The sequence below is a fragment of the Balaenoptera borealis genome, assembly GCF_965194805.1.
Source record: "Balaenoptera borealis genome assembly, chromosome: 10".
NCBI classification, from domain to species: Eukaryota; Metazoa; Chordata; class Mammalia; order Artiodactyla; family Balaenopteridae; genus Balaenoptera; species Balaenoptera borealis.
This window is the reverse complement of record NC_138874.1, coordinates 68,543,885-68,567,036: the sequence shown is the minus strand read 5'-3', so window position 1 is coordinate 68,567,036 and position 23,152 is coordinate 68,543,885. Positions and strand designations below refer to the sequence as shown.

General features: G+C 42.4%; 1 protein-coding gene across 2 annotated transcripts in view; it reads left to right on the top strand.

Annotated features, from left to right (window-relative positions):
- The window catches only part of GRID1 (glutamate ionotropic receptor delta type subunit 1), a 666,028-nt gene that overhangs the window by 525,283 nt on the left and 117,593 nt on the right, over positions 1–23,152 (top strand). For both annotated transcript variants that reach the window (XM_082406733.1, XM_082406734.1), the window contains exons 9-12: positions 13,794–13,895; positions 15,350–15,547; positions 19,201–19,525; positions 20,730–20,868. In XM_082406733.1, the coding sequence (XP_082262859.1) occupies positions 13,794–13,895; positions 15,350–15,547; positions 19,201–19,525; positions 20,730–20,868 (764 nt within the window). The remainder of the gene's footprint in view (positions 1–13,793; positions 13,896–15,349; positions 15,548–19,200; positions 19,526–20,729; positions 20,869–23,152) is intronic.

Genomic DNA, 23,152 nt, shown 5'->3' with positions numbered 1-23,152 from the left:
TCAGGGCTGCTGAACTTTTTGCACGGCAGCAGGCTTCTCCTAGATAAGAGGTTCTAAATGGGAGGCGATTCTGTCCCCCGGGGGAATATTTGGCAATGTCTGGAGATATTTCTGGTGGTCATCCTAGGGGAGGGGATGCTACTGGCATCTAGTTGATAGAGGTCAGGGATGCTGCTAAACATCCTACAGTGCACAGGACAGACACCCCACCCCCCGCAACAAAGAACTATCTGGCCTCAAATGTCAATGTTGTCGACATTGAAAATCCCTTTCCTAGAGCGAGCATCCTAAGAGTCAAGCAGAAGTTTCTGACCTAGACTCAAAGACGTGCAGCATCAGATTCAGACCAGATTTTAAGAGAGAAGGGAATTAAACGTCACTTCTTGATAGGGGGTGGTGAAGTCATATTATAGAAGAGAATGTGGGATGGGAAACATTGTCACATCCATCTTTAGAAAATACAGCCTGCTGCAGGAACTGTCAGGGAATTCTGAATGTGATCCATGCCATGAAAAAGGGGCAAGCAGAATGCTTTAAGGATGCAGGAGGATCTGCCACTTCTGGTTGGAGGGATAAAATGGGATTTCTGGAAAACACGACAGTTAAACAATTTTTTTACATGACAAATTAAACCTTGAAAGAAGTGTAGTGTTTTGAAAAGTTCAGTTGGAGAGGCCAACATTTTAGATGGAAAGAACAATAGGAAGAAAAACGGAGTTGGAGGAATCAGGCTCCCTGACTTCAAACTATACCACAAAGCTACAGTAATCAAGACATTATGGTACTGGCACAAAAACAGAAATATAGATCAATGGTACAAGATAGAATGCCCAGAGATAAACCCATGCACATATGGGCACCTGATTTACGACAAAGGCAAGAACGTACAATGGAGAAAAGACAGCCTCTTCAATAAGTGTTGCTGGGAAAACTGGACAGCTACATGTAAAAGAATGAAATTAGAACACTATCTAACACGATACACAAAAATAAACTGCAAATGGATTAAAGAATTAAATGTAAGACCAGACACTATAAAACTCTTAGAGGAAAACATAGGAAAAAACCCTCTTTGACATAAACTACAGCAAGATCTTTTTTGACCCATCTCCTAGAGTAACGGAAATAAAAACAAAAATAAACAAATGGGACTTAATTAAACTTAAAAGCTTTTTCACAGCAAAGGAAACCATAAACAAGACAAAAAAGCCCTCAGAATGGGAGAAAATATTTGCAAATGAAACAAAGGATTAATCTCCAAAATATACAAACAGCTCATGAAGCTCAATATCAAAAAAACAAACAATCCAGTTAAAAAATGGGTGGCAGACCTAAATAGACATTTCACCAAGACAAACATACAGATGGCCAAGAGGCACATGAGAAGATGCTTAACATCACTAATTATTAGAGAAATGCAAATCAAAACTACAGTGAGGTATCACCTCATGCTGGTTAGAATGGCCATTATCAAAAAATCTAGAAACAATAAATGCTAGAAAGGGTGTGGTGAAAAGGGAACCCTCCTGCACTGTTGGTGGGAAAGTAGATTGATACAACCACTATGGAAAACAGTATGGAGGTTCCTTAAAAAAACTAAAAATAGAACTACCATATGACCCAGCAATCCCACTACTGGACATATACCCTGAGAAAACCATAATTCAAAATGAGACATGTACCACAATGTTCATTGCAGCACTATTTACAATAACCAGGACATGGAAGCAACCTAAGTGTCCATCAACAGATGAATGGGTAAATAAGATGTGGCACACATATACTATGGACTATTACTCAGCCATAAAAAAAAATGAAATTGAGTTATTTGTAGTGAGGTGGATGGACCTAGAGTCTGTCATACAGAGTGAAGTAAGTCAGAAAGAGAAAAACAAATAACATATGCTAACCCATATATATGGAATCTAAAAAAAAAATGGTACTGATGAACCTAGTTGCAGGGCAGGAATAAAGAGGTAGACATAGATAATGGACTTGAGGACATGGGGTGGGAGGCCAAAGCTGAGGCAAAGTGAGAGTAGCATTGACATATATACACTACCGAATGTAAAATAGTTGGCTGGTGGGAAGCAGCAGCATAGCACAGGGAGATCGGCTCGGTGCTTTGAGATGACCTAGAGGGGTGGGATGGGGAGGATGGGAGGGAGGCTCAAGAGGGAGGGGATATGGGGACATGTGTATGCATACGGCTGATTCTTTTTGTTGTGCAACAGAAACTAACACAGTAAGGTGAAGCAATTGTACTCCAATAAAGATCTATTAAAAAATTTTTTTAAAAAGCTATTAACTATTAAGGATCTGCAAACTATGGGTTTTGGATCAAATATAGCTTGTCACTTATTTTGTAAGTTAAATTTATTGGAATCAAGCCACACACACTCAATGAGTAGCTGACCCCAGAGACCATATGACCCAAGGAGCCTAAAATATGTACTGCCTGGTCCTTTATGGAAAACTTTGCCAACCCCTTGGACTAGTTCATTGATTTATTTGCTTATTCAACAAATACTTATTAAGTGCCTGCTGTATGCTAGAAATGTATCAGAGGTTGGGTATCAGATGGTGAGCTAAACAGAAAAACAGTGGAACAGATAGAAACAAAAAAAAATTTCTGTCATGGAGGGTGGTTTTAACAATTACAATATTTGAGAGCTATAAAGAAAATGACAAAGTTCTGAACTTAAGAATATTGAGTACTTAGGAAGAGTGAACTTGACTTTATCAAGAGGATAAAGGTAAGACCTGCCAGATGAGAAAGAGCCAAACATGAGATGTGAAGGACAGAGATAAGAATTATCAGGTAAGTGAAGAGTGTACACAAAGTTCCCAAGGCAGCAAATATCTTGGCTTGAGAGAGTAATTGAAAGGTGATGCATTTTGGTGGAACTTAGTAAGCAAGATGGAAAGCATGGCAGGGGCTGAGGTAGAAGGGCAGGCCTGGGGCAGGTCTTGGAAAGTCTTATAAGCCATGAAAAGGATGTATGCCTTTAAATCCAAGTTTAACAGAAAATCACTTGAGAATTTTAAGAGAGTGAAATAAAACAATTTTTATTAAAAAAGGAAAGGAAAGGAAAGCGACTTCCCTGGTGGCACAGTGGATAAGACTCCGCGTTCCCATTGCAGGGGGCCGGGTTCGATCCCTGGTCAGGGAACTAGATCCCACATGCATGCTGCAACTAAGAGTTTGCATGCCACAACTAAGGAGCCCGCCTGCCGCAGCTAAGACCCGATGCAACCAAATAAATAAATAATATTAAAAAAAAAAAAAAGGAAAGACAATTCTGGCTGCTGAGTGGGGATTAGATAGCAGGTGGATAAGAGACATTGAGAGATAGGTAAAGCAGCTCATAAAGATTCTAGGCCAGAAATAATGGTGGCATGATCGAGAAATATGCTTCTCAAATTTTTCTGTGCCCACACGTGACCTGGGAATCTTGTTAAAATGTGGATAATGACTCAGGAGACATGGGATAGAGCCAAGATTCTTTGATTTAAACAAATTTCCAGGAAATGTGATGTCCTGGTCCACAGACCACACTTTGTGCAATGAGAGTCTAGAGGTAAAGACATAAAAAGTGGGGTTTTTTTAAATGCCTTTTGAATCATTCATTTTACCAACACTTTCCCATGACTAGAAGTCTTAAAAGTAAGTATACAAAACAAAATCTTGCAAAAGAGAAAATCCAGCCCAGGCACTCTCAACCATTATAAATAAATCAGAAGTGAGTGAGAAAGCCGTTTACAGAGCTTCAGATATGGGACGTATCCTGGGAGTTAGAGTTTGAGAAAAGCATGAAATTTCAGCCCAGTTAATGAGAAAGTGCCCAGGGGATGATAAATTTTATTAATTTTTCTAATAAAATTTTATTGAGGGAATCAAAATGAAGAAAAGAGAGTCCATGCTTTTAGAGAGATAGAGTATATTTGTGAATAATAGACATGCAATTTTAATATATCATGAAAAGCATTTCCACAGGATCAAGGCTGGAGTGCAATGGATTGGGATCGCCAACGGGAGACGTACTCTTGGTGAAAGGTGCAAGGAAGGATCTCTAGAATGATCTTCAAAGGATGACTCAGTCAGAAAACAAAGGACAAGGAGAGTGTTCTAGGGAAAGGAGATAGCCCAGAATTTAGAGAGAGTATAATGAGAGACACCTGCTCCTTTTTCAGTGCAAAGACTCATAGTACTGGCTGTCAGAAGTTATCTTGTCGGACTTCAGACTGATGTATAAAATGTATAGTGCCATTAATTCTAGTCAATTCACACTAGCAAAAATTTCTTAAGCTGCTAGCATGGACCTGAGCATAGTAAAGACCTGAGAAAAACGTATTGTCAATAACACTAACTAATGCCTATTAATAACCAATAACAGATGTGCACACTTGAGCCCAGAAAAAGAATATGACCAATTCAAGTAACTTGCCAGAGGTCCTCCAGCGCACAGGTGGGAGAAACAAATTCCATCCTGGCTTGTTTCACTATGGATACTGCCTCTGGGAGAACTTGCAGTTTATTTAGAGAGACAAAACCAATAAGCCTAAAACAATTAGAGATATGAAATCAACATTACAGTTATAAGCCATATTGCGATGCAGCTTCAAAATGAAAATGGCTTATTGTGTTTCTTCTGATTACAGAAACAATGTTTCCTCTCAGTAAAATAATTCAAACATTACAGGATTGTATTGGGCAAGAGATGAACATTCCCCGCAATCTCATCGCTCTACCTAATTCCAGAAATAGCCACTTATAACTACCCTTTTGTGTCTTAGGTATGCACATGCACCATCTCACAAAATGAAATAAGCGTGAAAAAATTGGATCATACTATATATAATGTTATGTAATCTATTTTTCTCCCACACAAACCCACAAACCAAGGAACCATTTGAAGGTAAAACTGCCCTTATGTTCTTCCTAAACCTTTATAAAGATGAATTCAATTCTTCTAGATAGATAAATGATTTCTTGGCCACTTGATATCCATCTAGCTCTAACTAGTTCAGGCACAATTACGTGAGTGTCCTAACACTGCTCATCATGTTATTTTGGGAATCCTCCCCTCTTACCATCCTTGCCAAAAGGTCATAGTTGGGTCACATGACAGGTTAGTGCCACTAGCCCACCTCTCTAGCACATGGCTCCATCCTCTTTCAAATCATTATCAAGATGTGCACGTGTGTATGTGTGTATAAAACAAGTCAGGATTATTTAGATGCAATTATCTGCAATAAATTCACTGGTTTAGGTGTACAGTGTGATCAGCTCTGGCAAATGTAAATGGTAGTATAATCACAAGAACACTCAAAATATAGAACACTGCCATTACCCCCATATAGCCTTCCTTTTACTTTGCATTTGATACCCTCCTCCCATTCCTGGCTGCAGGCCACCACTGCTCTATCTTCAGGACCTAGAGTAATGCCTTTTCAAGGAAGTCATATAAATGGAATCATAAAGTCTGTGGTCTTTTGTGTCTGGCTTCATTCCCTTGGTGTAATGCTTTTGAGCTTTATCCGTGCTGTTGCTTGTGTCTGTAGCTTGTTGCTTTTTATTGCTGAGTAGTATTCCATTGTATAAGTATACCCCACTTTGTTTATCCATTCACCAGTCACCCATGGTTGACATGTGAGTGTTTCTACTTTGGGACTGTTATGAATAAAGCGTCTACGAACAGCCACGTCCTGACCTTTGTGTTGGACATATTTTATATTTTCCTTACATAAATAACTAGAAGTGGAATTGTTGGAAGGTATGCTCAGTGTATGTTTAACTTTCTAGGAAATTGCCAAGCTGTCTTCCAGGTGGCTGCACCTTTTGCATTCCAGATCCTCATCAGCACTCAGTAACATCAGCCTTTGATTCTAGTCGTTCTAGTGAGGTATAGTGGATGTCCATGTGGTCTTGTTTTGCATTACCATGATGACTCATGATGTTGAGTTTTCATATGCATATTAACCATTCATATATATTTTTTTGGAAAAATAAGTTCTTTCTCTAGTTTTAAAAATTGAGTTGTTTGCCTTCCTGTAATTGAGTTGTAAGTTTTCTTCACATATATCAGACACAAATCCTATGTCGGATATACATGTATCTGATATTGTCCCATAACTTTTGGATGCTCTGTTGTTTTCCTTTCTTGTGCTCCACCCAGTGGAGGCTTGGTGGAAAGAGCTGATGAGTGGGTGTGGCCCCCCTTGGGGCCTCCCTTGAGTCTGGGCTCCCAGGGAGCCTCACTGTCATGCTGGCCTACACATGGCCTTTAAGAATTTGGTAAAATTTCCATTTTTTTCTTCTTATCCACTCATATAACTACCACCTCTTTTGTCCCATTTTCTGCCAAAGATGAAATATTTCTTATGTGCTGTCTCTCCTTGGAGGGGCTTCTCATCCTTTGACATTCAGTTCACCAGAGGGTCTTAGGACCACAGGTTTCTCAGAGGATAATTTTTAAAATATAGTTTTGTTGATGCTCTGACTTTTTGTTGGTTTGTTTGTTTGTTACAACGAGAGCAACATCATCTTGCTTTCTGTATCTTAAGCAGAAGTGGAACTGCCTCCATCCTCCCTGTGAATGTGACCGAAGAATTTCATTGCTGGCACCACTAGAGTCAGTCAGTGTGGGCCCAGGGAGCCCTCTGTGCTCCCAGAGGGCTCCCTGGGCCCACACTTTCAGAGAGGAGAGGCTAGAGTTTGGGCCTGTCTGTGGCCTCCATCATGAATGACCTGGTTGCCAGGGTCAAGGGCACTTCTAGTTTTCCTTGTCCTCCTCTGTAATACCACTGGGGGAGTATCTTTCTCTCATCCTTGCTAAAGATTTTTCATGGAGCCCCCATATGTGATATCTCTCCAGCCTATTTCACTTTTCTTTCACTTCCTAAGGGCTCTTCCCTTTGGACATTTAGCCTAAGTTCTGCTGGGGCTTGTTTTCAGAAAGTACAACTTTCACCAAATGCTTAATTCCCTGTGCAAATGCTCCTGGGCTGAGATTTTCAGTTATCCCATGTCTCAGAGTGAGTCCCCTCCCCTCTCCTATAGAGCACATCTGGAGCCTCAAGAGTGGTCCTGGCCCCTTTCTCCGTAGATATATCTAATCTGATGGTCATCTCCTATGGTTCATACTCTACAAGGCCTGCCCTTAGTAATCCTGATGTACTGGAATTCCCAAAATGAATTCTCAAAGTAGGCCTTCCTTCAGGAACCCTGGCTACAAATATTAATATCCTATCCTCAGATGCTTGCACTCTGCTTCCAAGATGCCCTGTTTGTATCTAAGCATGTTGTCCTTGCATTTAGTCAAAGTTTAAAATGTGCAATTTCCTGACTGAAATCAGTGCTGGCTGAATCCCCCGGTGCACGCTGATTCAAGATGTGGGGTCCCCCTTCACCCCACCCCCACCCAAGGCTCTGATTCTTTGAAACATACACCAGACAGTTTTGTTTTCCAATAAAAATGGACCAAGGAATAAAAGCTAATAGAGGGCTTATTATTTCAGAAAAGCCCATGTACTGACATGATGATAAACCCATGTGCCATCATACTGAATCCTGTATGCCAGCCAAAGATGTCTGCACTCGGCTGATGGCAATCACTCACTGGTCAGTGAGGATACAGCTCAGATGGAGCTCCAACTATGGCTGTGAGACCTGACTGGCATGGTCATAAAAACTTCACTTCCAGCCTCCAGTGCTCTCTTGAGACAAGCTTACCACCAAAGTATTGCTCACTCAGTTGCGAAATGTGACGATAGAGGTTATTGATCTATTGTCTTGTTGGATATAGCTAAGTATAAGATTTGGGGGTAAGCAAACCTACCTTCCTTCTTCCCTTCCTCTCCCCTCCCAAGGAATTGGCAAGGCTCAATGTATGAAGCTGGTCATATTCTGGGCTGCACAGCAGTTGGATTGCCTCTTCTCTCCTTCCCCTCTCAGCCCCCGCCATGAAAAGAGGACCGGCACTTTACGACACCTCTATAGCTAGACGACAGACCACAAAGCCCAATCTTCCAAAGGAGGTCTGTCCCATTTAGGATTAATAGTCCTGGATTTAATAAGGACAGGCCACAAAGTCCCAAACCCCTACATCTCACAACTCAAACACAAACATGAAGAACACCCTGATTGACTCAGGAAATATATTTTCCTGAGACCAATGGTTTATGAAATTTATTCTCCAGTTGGCTGATCTCTTGAACGGTTGTTTGTCATCATCAGATTTTGAAACCATTTATCCGCTTTCAAGTGATGATTGTGCTGTAACCTCTGGCTCCATCCACGCTTCCGGTCTGGGTAGAGCAGATCTTGTCAATGAATGAAAACCATAGCTGTCTTATCAAATAGCGGCAGTTCTCGTTTTGTTTAACAGTGCTGGAAATCAGTTTTTCAGGCACTGTTCTTGACAGGTCAGCTGTCAAAAGTGGGTTTCTGTGGCCATAAATTCATTGATCCCATAAACAAAATGCTGTCTGCAAAATACAAGAGGAAGTCAGAGTAGATGCACTTATGTACAAATGAAATGGTCTGCAGCTGTATGGCTAAGTGTCAGGACTTCTTTGGGTGAAAGGTTTTTCTGGCTTCCCATTTATCAAGCCTATCAGCCTCATTTGGCTTTTATTATCTGAATTTTTTTCTCCAGCATTCTGATCCGGGAGCCCCAGCTGTTCTCAGGGAGGAGGCAGAACACAGTCTCTCCTAATCTTGATGGGCTGCAAGTTTGGGAATCCATTTAAAGGCTTTATTTTATTTTTAAAAATTTCCACTTCAGTCTTTTAAACAAAAGATTTTGTTTGAAAAGGATTGTGACTTTCTCTGCTCTGGTCTTACATATTGGGTGCTCAGAGGGATGGCCTCACTCAAATGAAGGTTTACCACTCTGGTCTTAAGATCTGGACAAGAGCCAAGGCTTTGTGGAAATAGGGAGATTCACTCAGCCTGGGGCACTCGGCTTCAGGCTGATGTGAGGGAATAATACACTTTCCTGCCCAACTCGAAGGCTCCCAGATCCTGGAACATGGTTACTTTGATGTGTTTGAAGGCAGAATTTTGGTTTCTCTTTGAAGTATTTTTTCTTTCTTTGTTAGAGTACAGGATGCCTGAAGGCCAGGGAGAGAGAAGTGAGTACTGAAAACCAATAAACTAAAAAACCTTTAAGCCCTAAGTACTTTCAGACAAAAGAAATAGGAATAATAATAACAGGTTGGAGGAATTTTTTTTTTCTTTCTCTCATGAAGTTGCACTTTGATTTAAATGACTTTGCCTTCGGATGGTCTGAATAGTAACTAATAGGATTTGATGCCGCCCGCCCCTCTTCCTTAGTGGAGGAAGACTGCCTGTCTTCATGGAGCTGGGCCCCAGGAGGGGCCACTGCCCTGTCTCCAAACCCAAACAGGCTCATGGGGCCCTACACAACCTTGGAGGTGTCTTAGAATGTGAGATGCTGTCCTGAAAGACCTTGCAATGTGCCTCTTCTAGGAGATGGGCACCTCGGCCATAGCTCCTTGCATCCAGAGAACTGATGTATTCCATATTAAGTTCTGACTCTTAGACTGGCCTTGACCTACCGATAGATAATTTGACTCTGATTGCTTCCTTCCATTCAGCCCTCAATCATACAAGTGCATGTGACAGGATTTTGCTTTGTCACCTGTGCTAGCTATTTTTATCAAAAGCGTATTTTCCTTTTTGTGAAAGTAATGACAAACCTGTTAAAAACATAGGAAACTGTAAAAAAAAGTGATCATGGTTATTCATAATTCTACCACCAAGATAAATCCAAATATTACATTTAAACACATTTCCTCCCGTTTTAACCACTGCCTTTAAAAAAAGACATAATTAAGGTCGCATTGTACACACCTTTTAATATCTTGATTCTTTGTGATTATTATTTAAGTTATTTTATTACATATTATTTCAAAACTATTTTCTCCTTTGAACAGCCCCTTAACATGGTAGGCAGGGAAGGTATTTTTATTCCATTTTATAGATAGGAAAATGGAATCTCAGTGAAGTTTAATTTATTCAAAAATATTTGTTGCTTCTTGTGATTTAAGTACTGTGCTGTAAAATGTGCTGAGGTCGCTCAGGTAAGTGGTGGGAACACACCTAGAACATAGTTATATTGGTTCATAAACATATACTAATTTAATACCTCCAAGTTCCCAAACTATACCAGTAATAGGGAGCTGATCGTCTAGAGGAGAAATGGCATTCAGGGCAAGGTTAGAAACTCTGAGATGGGAATAAGCAAGGCAAGGTCCAATCCAAGTGCCCAAGACTCTAGACAGTTTATGAAGACAGGGTTTGGATCCCGGGGAACAGGGTAAGAAACCCAAATAGCACAGTGGAATCACAGACTTAGGTCTAGAATGGAAGACACTGAAGATCATTTCTACTGCAGCTTTGTATCAATGGTGGAGATTGAACTAAACATTTTCATTAGTTGGGAGGAATGTATCATACTAATCATACCAATGTAACATCTTAACAACAGGGGAAGCTGGGTGTGGGGTATATGGACGGTCTCTGCATAACCTCTGCGACTTCTCTGTGAATCTAAAACTACTACTATCTAAACTACTATTTTTTTGAGAAATTGAGTAAGAGTTTACCAGACCCAGCCAGAGAGAAATGGCATTCCAGGGGGAAGAAACTGGGTGTAAAGAGTCAGGAGGGAACACCATGCGCTTGAGAAAGGTGAGGAATTTGGTGGGGTTGCAGTGAACTGAAGCTGACAGTCAAGGTTGGGTCTCGATCAGGAAGGCCTTTTCATTTAGGCCAAGTTTAAAAGTGTTAGCCTTTATTCTTTAAGAAATAGAAAGTAATTAGAAAGTTTTAATTAACATAGTTTGTATTTGAGTTTATGGTGAATATCAGCACAATGGAGGAGGGCTGTTAAGAGAGAGAGGATGGGGGAGGCTGTTGCAGTACTTTGGGGCAGAGGTGCTGCTGCCTTGAGCCAGACAGTGGGCTAGAAGCAGAGGATGGCGAGGACAGGGATGGAGAGGCAGAGCATTTCTCACCACTGAGCTAAAACCCTAGAAGGACAGGGCTTTATCCCAACTGTTTTTCCTGCTTCCATTCCCATGACTGATTACAATCCCAATAGAAAGACAGGTAAAGCCGGTTGATCAATGCCAAGCAGAGCCTCATTCCAGGTGCTCATCCAAACCAGGGCAGCACAAAGTTGAGATGCCCCTTCACCAGTGCCAAGGAGGTTGGGCAGCAGGTGTTATGAATTCAAGTCCTGGTACAGAGCAGAATATCCAGTCCCTGGAGCTGACGTGTCATCTTTGCTTCCATTATGACTCTGTAAGTCACTGAGGTAGTAAAGGGGACCTTCATAACACCACCCAACCCAGGGGGTGCAGCAGATCACACATAGAGTTAAGCAGCCCCAATGCCTGGGTTAAACAGTTAATGGGGATGAGATGCAGGCTGCCCAAATACACACCATGAGTCCCCTGAATCTGATATCGAAGGGTCCAAAGAATGCAGGGAGTCAACACCTTGACTCCGTTTGTCTGAGTTTGTCTTTTCCCTTTGACCAGCATTTGAATCCGGCTGCAGGAATTGATTCCAAGTCCCAGGGCTATGTCCTGAGACCCCATAGGGAAATAGGCATGAAGTTTCCTTCTCACTATACCAGTTCCAAGAGTGTGGCATCTTTGATGTCCTTGAACAGGACTTTGGATAGATCTTAACTTTGTTCTTCACTGCAGTGCCCCTCAAATTAATGAGTGGTGGCTGTGGGGAGTTCCTCAGAGTATGTGACTGTGCTCTTAACTAAGTGATTTATTCATCACTTCCAGGCATCCTATTATCTAGGGTTAAGTGGGTTTTAGCTTGTATCATGTTGGAAGTGATGGCAGGAGGTTCCAGGTTCCTTTAAACTGGTTCTAGAACCACATATCTCATTCTGATGTTCCTGCTTTAGGCCTCAGGGTTCTAGTATCTTCCAGGTAGAGCGGCCCCACAGATTCTGGAACTGTGGCCTCATAGTCAAGGCTCCGGGTGCCGACCTTGCTGCAGATGTCAGGGCTATGGGAAATGCTGGGAGAGTAGAAGCGTCCGTAAGCGGCACTATTGGTGGCTCCTTTAGGGCACCTGGTGGCACTTTTCCACAAAGGGGTGGTTCTTTTGCTCAGCCTAACTGGGGGTCTTGTGGGTTTTCCCTGACGAGGGGTAGGTGCTACCTGTGACAGTCTGAATTTTAACCCCTTGGTACTGAACTGATGGTCCATGGGTCAGCAGCAGCAGCACGTGGGAGCTTGTTAGACAGGAATAATCTCAGGTCCCAGAATCAGAAAGTGCATGCGAAATCCCTGGGTGATTTGTCTGCATATTAAGGTTTGAAGATCACTGCTTTCATCTGTAGCAGTGGTTCACAATCCTGGCTGTGCATTAGAATCACCTGGGGAGCTAAACGATCCGTATCCAGTCCACTACTGACCAGTTAAATCAGACTCTTGGGCAGGGGGGCAGGCTTTAGTTCGTTTTAAAAGCCCTCTTTAGAGATTCTAATGTGCAGCTACGTCAGAGGCCCAGTGACCTAGAAGAGCAGAGGTTTTCAACGAGGATCTCTGGAGAAGCATTAACATTCCTCATGTCCAAGTGCTGAGACCCTAATTATGTTGGCTTTAGATGGGGCCAATATCTGTATCTTTTTACATCTCACCAATTAATGACTGAGAACCACTGATCGGACAAAGCGTTCATCGTTGTTGCTCAGGCCCTGCAGGGATGCAGGGAAGGGAAGCAGTCCCAACAGCATCTGTGTCTCCAGTTGTTTCTGAGCCAGGATAGGGTCTCCTTGACCATCTTAGATGGTCTTAAATGCATCTATTGGACAGATCCTGCAGGCTCAGGAGGATATGGCAGACCCAGAGCACATGTATTCTCGGCCTCTACCTGCCTATCAGGGAAAATTATGAAGTTTGCACTACAGTGAAGACAGTGAGCTCTCGGTCCTGTTTGCAATTGGCATCAGGGTGTAAGACAAGCTGTAAATTTGGGTCTTTGTTACCTGCTTCACTTTTTTTTTTTAATAAATTTATTTATTTATTTATTTATTTATGGCTGTGTTGGGTCTTCGTTTCTGTGCGAGGGCTTTCTGTAGTTGAGGTGAGCGGGGGCCACTCTTCATCGCGGTGCGCGGGCCTCTCACTGTCGCGGCCTCTCTTGTTGCGGAGCACAGGCTCCAGACGCGCAGGCTCAGCAGTTGTGGCTCATGGGCCCAGCTGCTCCGTGGCACGCGGGATCCTCCCAGACCAGGGCTCGAACCCGTGTCCCCTGCATTGGCAGGCAGACTCTCAACCACTGTGCCACCAGGGAAGCCCACCTGCTTCACTTTTGAGTCTCATCCTGCTCTGGTGATGGAAGCAGCTGATCTCAAGGACCTTCTGGCCTGGGCAAGTCAAAGGAGTATTAAAGAAAGAGGGCACTTTGTGCAAGACATAGTGACGCGGCCTCAGTAGGTGGACAATAAAATTGGACATAAATGTTCATTCCAGAAACAAGTCCCTACCAATTGGTTTCATTTCAAGGATGAGGCAAGTCCTCAAGATCCAGATGAGCTGCTGGAGGAAGTGGAGCTCTATCTGTCACACCTTTATTCTTTCTGAGGTTGTAAGATGGCTCTAGCTCCCTGGGAAACTCCTAGGGCTGTTGTCCACCTATCTGCCTGATTCAGGAGCCCAGTTTAGGAGTCGATTCCTAAGGTTTGCACAGGTGCCCGTTCTGTCCCTCACACTCCCTTTCTCCTTCACAGCTGGCGACGTGGGACTCGGAGAAGGGCCTGAATGGCAGCCTGCAGGAGAGGCCCATGGGCAGTCGCCTCCAAGGACTGACTCTCAAAGTGGTGACTGTCTTGGTAGGATCATGGGCATATGGGGGAGGTCTGCCATTCAGGCTTTGAGTCAGAGGCTTCTCTCTGTTTGGCTTGATGCTGGGTTTAGAGAGAAGGGGATCTTAAGTAGTGGCTTGAGCTTTCATAAGGCCTTTCACTCAAACAATTTTATGAATAGTGAAGGAAGAGTGAGATTGGAGATTCTGCCCCAGGGCCTCTGAGACCTTCCATGGGAGGTCACTGGACTGCTCTAGAGAAGGACCACTAATCCGGATCCAGTGCTGAGCTCCAGAGCGGGAATAACAACTCTACTTGTTCTTGGATGTAAACGATCTTGACCTACTGGTGGTCCTTAGGAGAGCTTTGCTGGTAGCTAGAGTCCCCAGAAGGATGTTGGGAGGACATCCTTCCAGAACCCAATACCACTGATGGGCCCATGTGACACAAAGTTCATAATGAAGACCATTTGTTGCAATTTCTCTGCATGGTTGTCCTGGAATCAGAGACTTTTACATATTTAAGATACCTTAGAAGCATCTTCCTTTCCATTTCTTTCTTCACCTCTTTAGAACCATAGGAGACATTTTAGATTTATCTCTTATTAGCTGGTCAGACATGGTCCAAACATTCCCCTCTGTCCCGCAGCACTGGTGTCTCTTGGTTCTAGAAGCCTTTGGCAGCCGCGTTTCCGCATTCCCCATATGCCCACCAGGAATAAACATTATACCTTATTTCCCCCCAAAATTAAATTAATGAGATGTAGTCTCTGGGGCTGTTGCCAAAAGCCTCCTTCTTGTTCAGTTTCACAGGGTGGTGGTGGGGAAGCCTGAGATGTTTTCCAGATGATCATGTGCCCTACAAGAGCACATGTGATACAGCACAAAATGTGTGAATGTGCACATGGCCTGGCTTTGGACTTTCGGACCGTGGGGTTTAATACTATCCTGTCCTTGACGTGCAGTAGGGCCTTGTCCTGTGACTCAACATCCATTTTCTAGTACAATCTGATAGATGTATTACTGTCTTCCCTCAATCCAGTATCACAGAGCTCTATTTTCATTTAATATCCTGGATGAGAGGTATCCACATTTCTTATGTGGGTCCTGAAGAATTATGGCATTTTCAAAGGACAGAGTCCTCAATGTCACAAATGAAGGAATGAAAACAAGCCATGCTATTCTGGGAGATGGGGCTCTGGGCCGAGTCTGGGATGACACAGGACAAATAAATCTGTTCCTCCATCAATATGCTGGTTGGAGGGATTTTCCTGTGCCCTGTATCCTGAGTGTCCACAAACTGCTTTAGAAAAAGGCAGAGAGGTTCAGGCTCCAGGCCTAAATTGGGTAAATACAATGCACATGTCCACAAACGTTCTGAAATTATGGTTCATCGGATTGGTCTCTCTAATAATACCCTGGAAAGATGTGTGTTAATGAACCTGTGATTTAGTTGAAGAACATTCATTTTGTTGTCCTCAGGAAGAGCCTTTTGTGATGGTGGCTGAGAACATCCTTGGACAGCCCAAGCGCTACAAAGGGTTCTCCATCGATGTCCTGGATGCACTGGCCAAGGCTCTGGGCTTCAAATATGAGATTTACCAGGCCCCCGATGGCAGGTACGGTCACCAGCTCCATAACACCTCCTGGAACGGGATGATCGGGGAGCTCATCAGCAAGGTAGGTCCCCAAAGCATGTCCATGGGGAGGGGTACCCCAGGCTGCCTCTGGGGTGATGTCTAAATTGGGCCCATTATGAAGCTGGAACCTTGGGACCAGCTAGACAGACCACAGTTACCACTCTCCACACACTAAGGATCTCTTTTCCTCCACCCCCCTCCTTCCTGCTATACCCATTTTTGCTCTTTTATTTTCTAATTCGCTGGCACTTTGTGTTTGCCTTCTGTGCCCATTGCTCTCATTCCTTTGAAACGTGTCCACTGTGCCTGTTCTGTAATCCACACTTCATGAAATCCACTCCCACATTCGGGCTGCAATAGGAACCCAATTCTCCCGAGGGGTGGTTGGGGGGACTGGTGAATGCTTATTCTCTTCTTCAAGGCCCACAAGTGGGCGTGCATATCGTGTGTGTCCATATGCATGTGTGTAGGTGAATGAGTGTGTGGGTGTGTCTGCATTGCTATGTATAAGTGATACGGCATTCCCCAGCTCCTCAGATTAATTTCAAATCATTAATCTTCCTCCTTCCTGTAGAACCTGGGTCATCATTTAGATTCATGGCGTGAGGCCAATTTGCTGTGTCCCCATCCTTGCCCCTTCCGTCTTATGACCTCTAGGTCATTTCCTGACAACCATTTACATTGGTGGATCTGCTCAAGCCCTCCGTCTCTAGTATTCCTGTTGCCATCAATCTTGATGTTTCTGACATCCCTACGGACCACCCTGGGCTTCGAGTGCTTTGATCCCTTCACCTCCAGTGACCTTTGAGGACCTGCCACCATGCATCCTGTTAGCGTCTTGCATGTCACTGTCACTGTCCCACTCCATGACTAAATCCTGTCGTCCTTCTGACTCTTTCTGGCCTTTGTTCCTAAAACACAGGTCCTCTGCTTTATAACCCATGAATGCAGACACAAGGCTTATATTCTCTCTGGTTTCTCCTAAGCTTAAACAAACAAACAAACAAAACACACACAACAACTTTATTGTGGAAAAAGTTATATATCAAATTCACCCATTTCAGATGTATCATTCAATGATTGCTAGGAAATCTAGTGAGTTGTGCAACCTTCACCATATCTAGTTTTACAGTACTTCCATCACCCCAATGAGATCCCTCATATTCATTTACAGTTAATCCCATTCCCAACCCCAGCCAGAGGCAACCTTTAATCTACTTTCTAGCTCTATAGATTTGCTTTTGCAAACATTTACTATAAACGGAGTCATACCATATGTGGTCTTTTGTGTCTGGCCCTTTTCACTTGGCACATGTATTTGAGGTTCATTCTTCTCTAAGATTTCTGCGCCCTTCTGATACTGCATCCTTTCCTGGTGTGTCCTCTGTGGTTGTCCAGATAAACCCCTGTTCCCTTCATCCTTTACGATTCTCCTAAATTATTCTTGATTTCTTGTTACATTGAAACCCTGACCTGGTTCTATTATCTACCCTCTGACTCTGACACCCAGCTTGCTGTATGCAATTAGAGGAGAAAATCACAAATTTGTCCAGATGGATGTATGAACAATGTGTGGCCTCCCAACTCAACTGAGCCTTCGGGACAGTTCCTTAACATGTCCTTTATTGGACCCCTTGGCTACATTCCTTAGAGACTGTTTCAAAACTTTATCTTTCTCCTCAAGCAACCTAATAATCTTCTATCTTAAATTAGAAAACAAAGTGCTCCTATATTAGGGAAAGAAATGGAGACATCTGGGCATGAGATTCTACTTCAACTTCCTATGAAGTTCATATCTGCAGACACGTGCCCTCGCCTCCAGTTTCGGGGTAGGGGGAGTGTTTTTCCTCCTGTTACAGCTCACCCCTCCACCAGCATCACGAGTCAACTCTCTTGTGCCTCCTCTGGACCTGGTTTCATAAATTAGTTTCCCTCCATCCTATGTTGTTAACCTATCCTGATCCCCTAGATATCTTCCTCTGTCATTAAATATGCTCCAAACTTAAACAAAACAAAAACAAAACAGACAAACAAATAAACCAAAAAAACCAGAAAACCTCCCTGGATCGTGGGTTTCTGAGAAGAGAAGCAAGAACCAGAGATGCAAATGTGGCAAGTCTGAGATCTCTGACACGGTCACCTCCACCATTTTTTCTCTTTACTCTAGGTATGTTGTTGGATTTCACAGTTTAGAAGTCAGTATATTTGCCCCTCTAGCCCGCATATTGGACCTGATAAAATCCTTCTATATAGTTTTCCCCAATTTGAATACGTAGTTTGGATCAGCTGTCACAACTGGTCATTCTAAAATAAACCTAGCTCTGACGATGCCTCCTACTTAAGAGACCCCAGAGCCAAGATAGAGATGATCACTGTACATTTTAAGGCTCTTATGTTAACATCCACCTAGGCATAAGGATCCTAGTCTCCACCAGTCTTGGCAGCTTTAACCTCACAATCTAGTTCCATCTTAATGGGGTCTTGGGTGCCCAACTAGCTCAGTTAGTAGAGCATGAGACTATTAATGGGTCTTTGTCTATTTATTTTTAAAGGTATTTTTAATTTATTTATTTTATTTATTTATTTTTGGCTGCTTTGGGTCTTTGTTGCTGCTCGTGGGCTTTCTCTAGTTGCGGTGAGTGGGGGCTACTCTTCATTGCGGTGCACGGGCTTCTCATTGTGGTGGCTTCTCTTGTTGCAGAGCACAGGCTCTAGGCACCTGGACTTCAGGAGTTGTGGCTTGCGGGCTCTAAAGCGCAGGCTCAGTAGTTGTGGAGCACGGGCTTAGTTGCTCCGTGGCATGTGGGATCTTCCCGGACCAGGGCTCGAACCCGTGTCCCCTGCATTGGCAGGTGGATTCTTAACCACTGCACCAGCAGGGAAGCCCTCTTTGTCTATTTTTAAATTAAGCTCATCTTGGAAAGCAAAAATCTTGGGAGGTACTTCTGAGGTCGCAGCACAGGATGCCCAGAGAGCCCCTTCACAGCTTGGCTTTACTAAAGGACAAAGCAGCCCATCTGTCTGAGAAGCCATGAGTTAAGGCAGGCAGAAGATCAAAGGAAGTGGATGACCCCTTTCTTCTTGGAGGATGTTACTCTCTGGCATAGAGTCTGCATATAAAACAATCTAGGCCTGATACACTAATGAGATTCAAGGTAGTTGTATACTCATCATATAACTTCTGAAGTGTTTTAGAAAAGAGAGATACTTGTGTGGGCTAATGACGTTTGGAGAGGTTTGATGGAAAAATGGAGTGTCCCTGTGGCCTTGAAGTATAGGAAGGATGTAGATAAGGCCAGAAGAAGATAGAGGGGAGTTGGGGCGGGGATGGGGGTGGGCGGTAAGAGGGAAATACCAGCAAAAGAAAGGAGATAGTTCACTAAGGGGACTGTTAAGAAAATGAAGAAAAACTGTAATTCACACAGGAATGAAGATGGTTATAGACTCTTTCCTCCAGAAGTGGTTTCCAGGAGCTTTTAGGGTTTGGGAGAGAAATTTGTAAGGTGAAAGAGGTAATAACAGACACCTTAGTGCTGGATTTTCCTTACAACATTCAAAGTCACGAGGTGTCAACTCTCGAATCCATTTCCTCTGAACTGAACAACCCAAAGGGCAGAGGACAGGCCTTGACCCAGGGTAGAACCCAGTGGTAAACTGAGGACTGCTGTCTGATGAGATGGGTTTGCCTTTCAGAGAGCGGACCTAGCCATCTCCGCCATCACCATCACCCCAGAGAGGGAGAGTGTGGTGGACTTCAGCAAGCGGTACATGGACTACTCGGTGGGGATCCTCATCAAGAAGCCCGAGGAGAAAATCAGCATCTTCTCCCTTTTTGCTCCTTTTGATTTTGCCGTGTGGGCCTGCATTGCAGCAGCCATCCCTGTGGTTGGCGTGCTGATATTTGTGTTGAACCGGATACAGGCCGTGAGGGCTCAGAGTGCTGCCCAGCCCAGGCCATCTGCTTCTGCCACCTTAAACAGTGCCATCTGGATCGTCTACGGAGCCTTCGTACAGCAAGGTACCCTCCTGGTTTCTCAATGTTGGAAGAGCCCCAGGGGCTTGGAAGAACTTGTCCGTTGGCAAAGTTCTTGGATGCATTTTGCCAAAGTCATTTGAAATGCAATTTTATTTAATCTCTAAGGTAGTCCTAATGTCATGCTGCTCCCAGTTTCTCTGAGTAATACCAGATAGGAACTAAATGAGATGACAACAGGGAACTTAACTTCAAGTCCTGATTTTCCACTTTAGATAAAATTAACCTTCGAGTTCTGCTTTGCACTTTCCTTGCCTCCCACATTAGATTGATTGTTATGCAGACAGGGTTGTCAGATGAAACTCTATCTTGTTTAAATTTGAAGTCTTAATGGGATAAAAAATCAAAATTGTTTTGCAATCATCTAAGAGGTACTCCAGCCATTCTTGAGATACAAAGTCTCCTGTCTCTGAGAAGTCTGGATAGCACTTGGGGAGTTACAGGATTGTGCAGTTTTGACTGGAAACAACAAATTGCAAAGTTCCTAATGTGAGTCCTAGCCTTATTTGCACCATGGCAAATGTATGCATTACTTGCTTGAGAGGTTATATAAGAATAGTCAGTGAGGAGTTTTCTTCTGCTACCACCTAAGGGACCAAGGAGAAACAATTGGCCTCAAAGAGGCAGCTTCTGACTACAAGTCACATGCAGTGATTTCTGAAAATCATAGGAAAAAAAAAAAGGTCATCTAGTGAGGGCTGAGTAACAATAAAAGTGATATGGTGCATCTCATTTCTTAAAAGAAAGCCAGGAAATCCTCCAGGTAGGAGGTAATTTTACATTTACAGAATTCCTGAGACTGTTCCATGTGAATTTAAAATGGAAAGGGACATTACATAGGGTTGCAGCCCTGAAAGTTCTCAACACAGTGAGGTAGAATCTTCTAACTAGAAGATTTTGATATTCAGAACTCTACTGTTGGCATTTTGACAAACATCCTGTCACTGAAAATGCCAATCCTAGCTTTTCCGTATTTTGTGGTCGGCCATCCCTTTCCAAGATTGGTGGTCCTAGCATTTTTTCCCCAGAATTGTCAGAGCCCACCATAACCAGCCGGCATTCACCTTCCTGATCCCCAGCTCACCACCAGGGGTGGTTCCCTATGCCTGGCCGCAGGGCAGAGAATTTCTCTGGAGATGCAAGCAAGAGCAGAAGCCCAGGACCAATCCCCTTTGCCTGCCTCCTGCAGGTGGTGAATCCTCAGCGAACTCCATGGCCATGCGAATCGTGATGGGCAGCTGGTGGCTCTTCACCCTCATTGTGTGCTCCTCCTACACAGCCAATCTTGCTGCCTTCCTCACAGTGTCCAGGATGGATAACCCCATAAGGTAAGATCCATTACTCCTTCCAGAAGGCTGTAAAGAGAGGATGCAAACCTAGCCAGGGCAGCCTGGTGTCAAGGAGGCAGAGAAGGACTTAGATTCCAGATCTGCAATTTGATGACAGTAATCTTTAATGCATGAGGAGCATCACTCCTGTTGTATTTTATTTCATGCACAATTAAACAGTGTATAAATTCATTAAATAATAGTTCTTTGAACATTTAAATTCTGCTTATAAGACTAATCAGTCAAAACATTAAAAATTAACAAAAGTCCTCAGACCTTTCAATATTGATTACAAACTTATTTAATCAAAATTTTTAAACATTTAATTAAAATTAATTAAAACCACAAGTCTAATATATTTTTCCAGTCTTCAAACATCTAAAAATTGTTTTTAAAAACATGCCAGTTATCACAGTGATTAGAAAATTTGTCACTTACAGTTACAAAATTGTAAAATTATTGAAACCAAGGACTAAAAATGTTTCATTTTAACCAAAATGTTAAAAATATGGCATAAAAGAATTAGTTCAACATAGTGAAATAACTTGGAAATGCCTTTGCTTTATAGTCAGATTCTCACATACTGTGTGAATTACAAAAGAGCTTGGACAAAGTGAATGTCTGTTAAATATGTCATCGCTGAACTGACCAAAGGCAAAGATATAGTCGTACTTCCTTGGGTGCAATACCCTCTTCAGTATCACCTCTTACTTGATCCCTGATTATGGTTTTCTGTGTCCCTGCCTTCAGTAATTTCTCCTTTAATTCATCATACTTACTATCATCATATTGATTCTTTTGATCCATAGCCCTATAATCAAGTTATCCATACTCAACCAGCTTCTATAGCTCCCAACTGCCTATTTGAAAGAGGTTAGATTCCTTGATTGGGATTCAGAATTCAGAATGACATTATCTAGTCTTTATTTTAATTGACATTTTATTGAGATAATTATAGATTCACATGCAATTATAATTAGTAATGCAGAGAGATCTCATAATATCTTTTAAGAAGTTTGCCCCAATGTTAACATTTTGCAAAACCAGGATATTAATGTTGATACAATTGACTGATTCTATTCAGATTTCTCATTTGTACTTGCCCTCATTTCTATGTGTGTGTGTGTGTGTGTGTGTGTGTGTGTGTGTGTGTGTGTGTGTGCATTTTATTCTACACAATCTTATCGTATGTGTAGATTTGTATTGTTCTTTTATAACCACACTCACCTCCTTTGCACTTCTTCCCCTCCAGTCCTGTTCTTAACACCTGGAAAACAGTAATGTGTTCTCCATCTCTAAAATTTTGTTGTTTCAAGTATGTTATATAAATTGAATCACACTTTTGGGATTGACTTTTTCTTTCAGTATAATTCTCTGGAGATTCATTCAAATTGTTATGTGTATTAATAGTTCATTGCTTCTTTTTGCTTGGTAGAAGCCAGTGTAACACAGTTTATTTAACAATCCACCCATTGAAGGACATCTGGGTTGTTTCCAGTTTTGGGCAATTATGAATAAAGCCACTGTGAACATTTGTGTGTAGGTTTTTGTGTGAACGTGTTTTTATTAATATGTGATACATATCCAAGAATGTAATTGCTGCATCTGTGGTAATAGCATGTTGTTTTATTAAAAAAACGATCAAACTGCTTTCTAGTGACTGTACCATTTTACATTACTAGTAATGCAGGAATGATCCAGTTTCTTTGCATCTTTGCCAATATTTAGTGTTGTCACTATTTTTTATTTTACTATTCTGATAGGCATGGTGAGATAGCTCATTGTGGTTTTGTGTTTCTCTAACAACTAATTATATTGAATACCTTTTCATGTGCTTATTGCTATCTGTGTATTCTCTTCGATGAAATACCTCTTCATGTGTTTTGCCCATTTTCTCACTGGATTGTTAATGTTGAGCTTTGAAAGTTCTTTATATATTTTAGACACTGGTTTCTTGCCAGATGTGTGGTTTGCAAATATTTTCCCCCACTCTGAAGTTTGTTTTATCAACCTCTTATCAAGGTCTTTCACAAAGAGGAGTTTTTAATTCTTATGAGGTCTAATTTATAAATTTATTCTTTTGTGGATCATGCTTTCGGTATCAAGTCTAACTCTTTGCCTAGCCCTAGACCCTGAAGATAATCTGGGATTGTTTGTTTGTTTGCTTGTTTTTCTAGAAGTTTTTTAGTTTTACATTTTACATTTTGGTCCACAATCAGTTTTGAGTTAATTTTTGTATAAGGTGTGAAGTTTGAGTTCTCTTTTTTTTTTTTTTTTTGGCTAT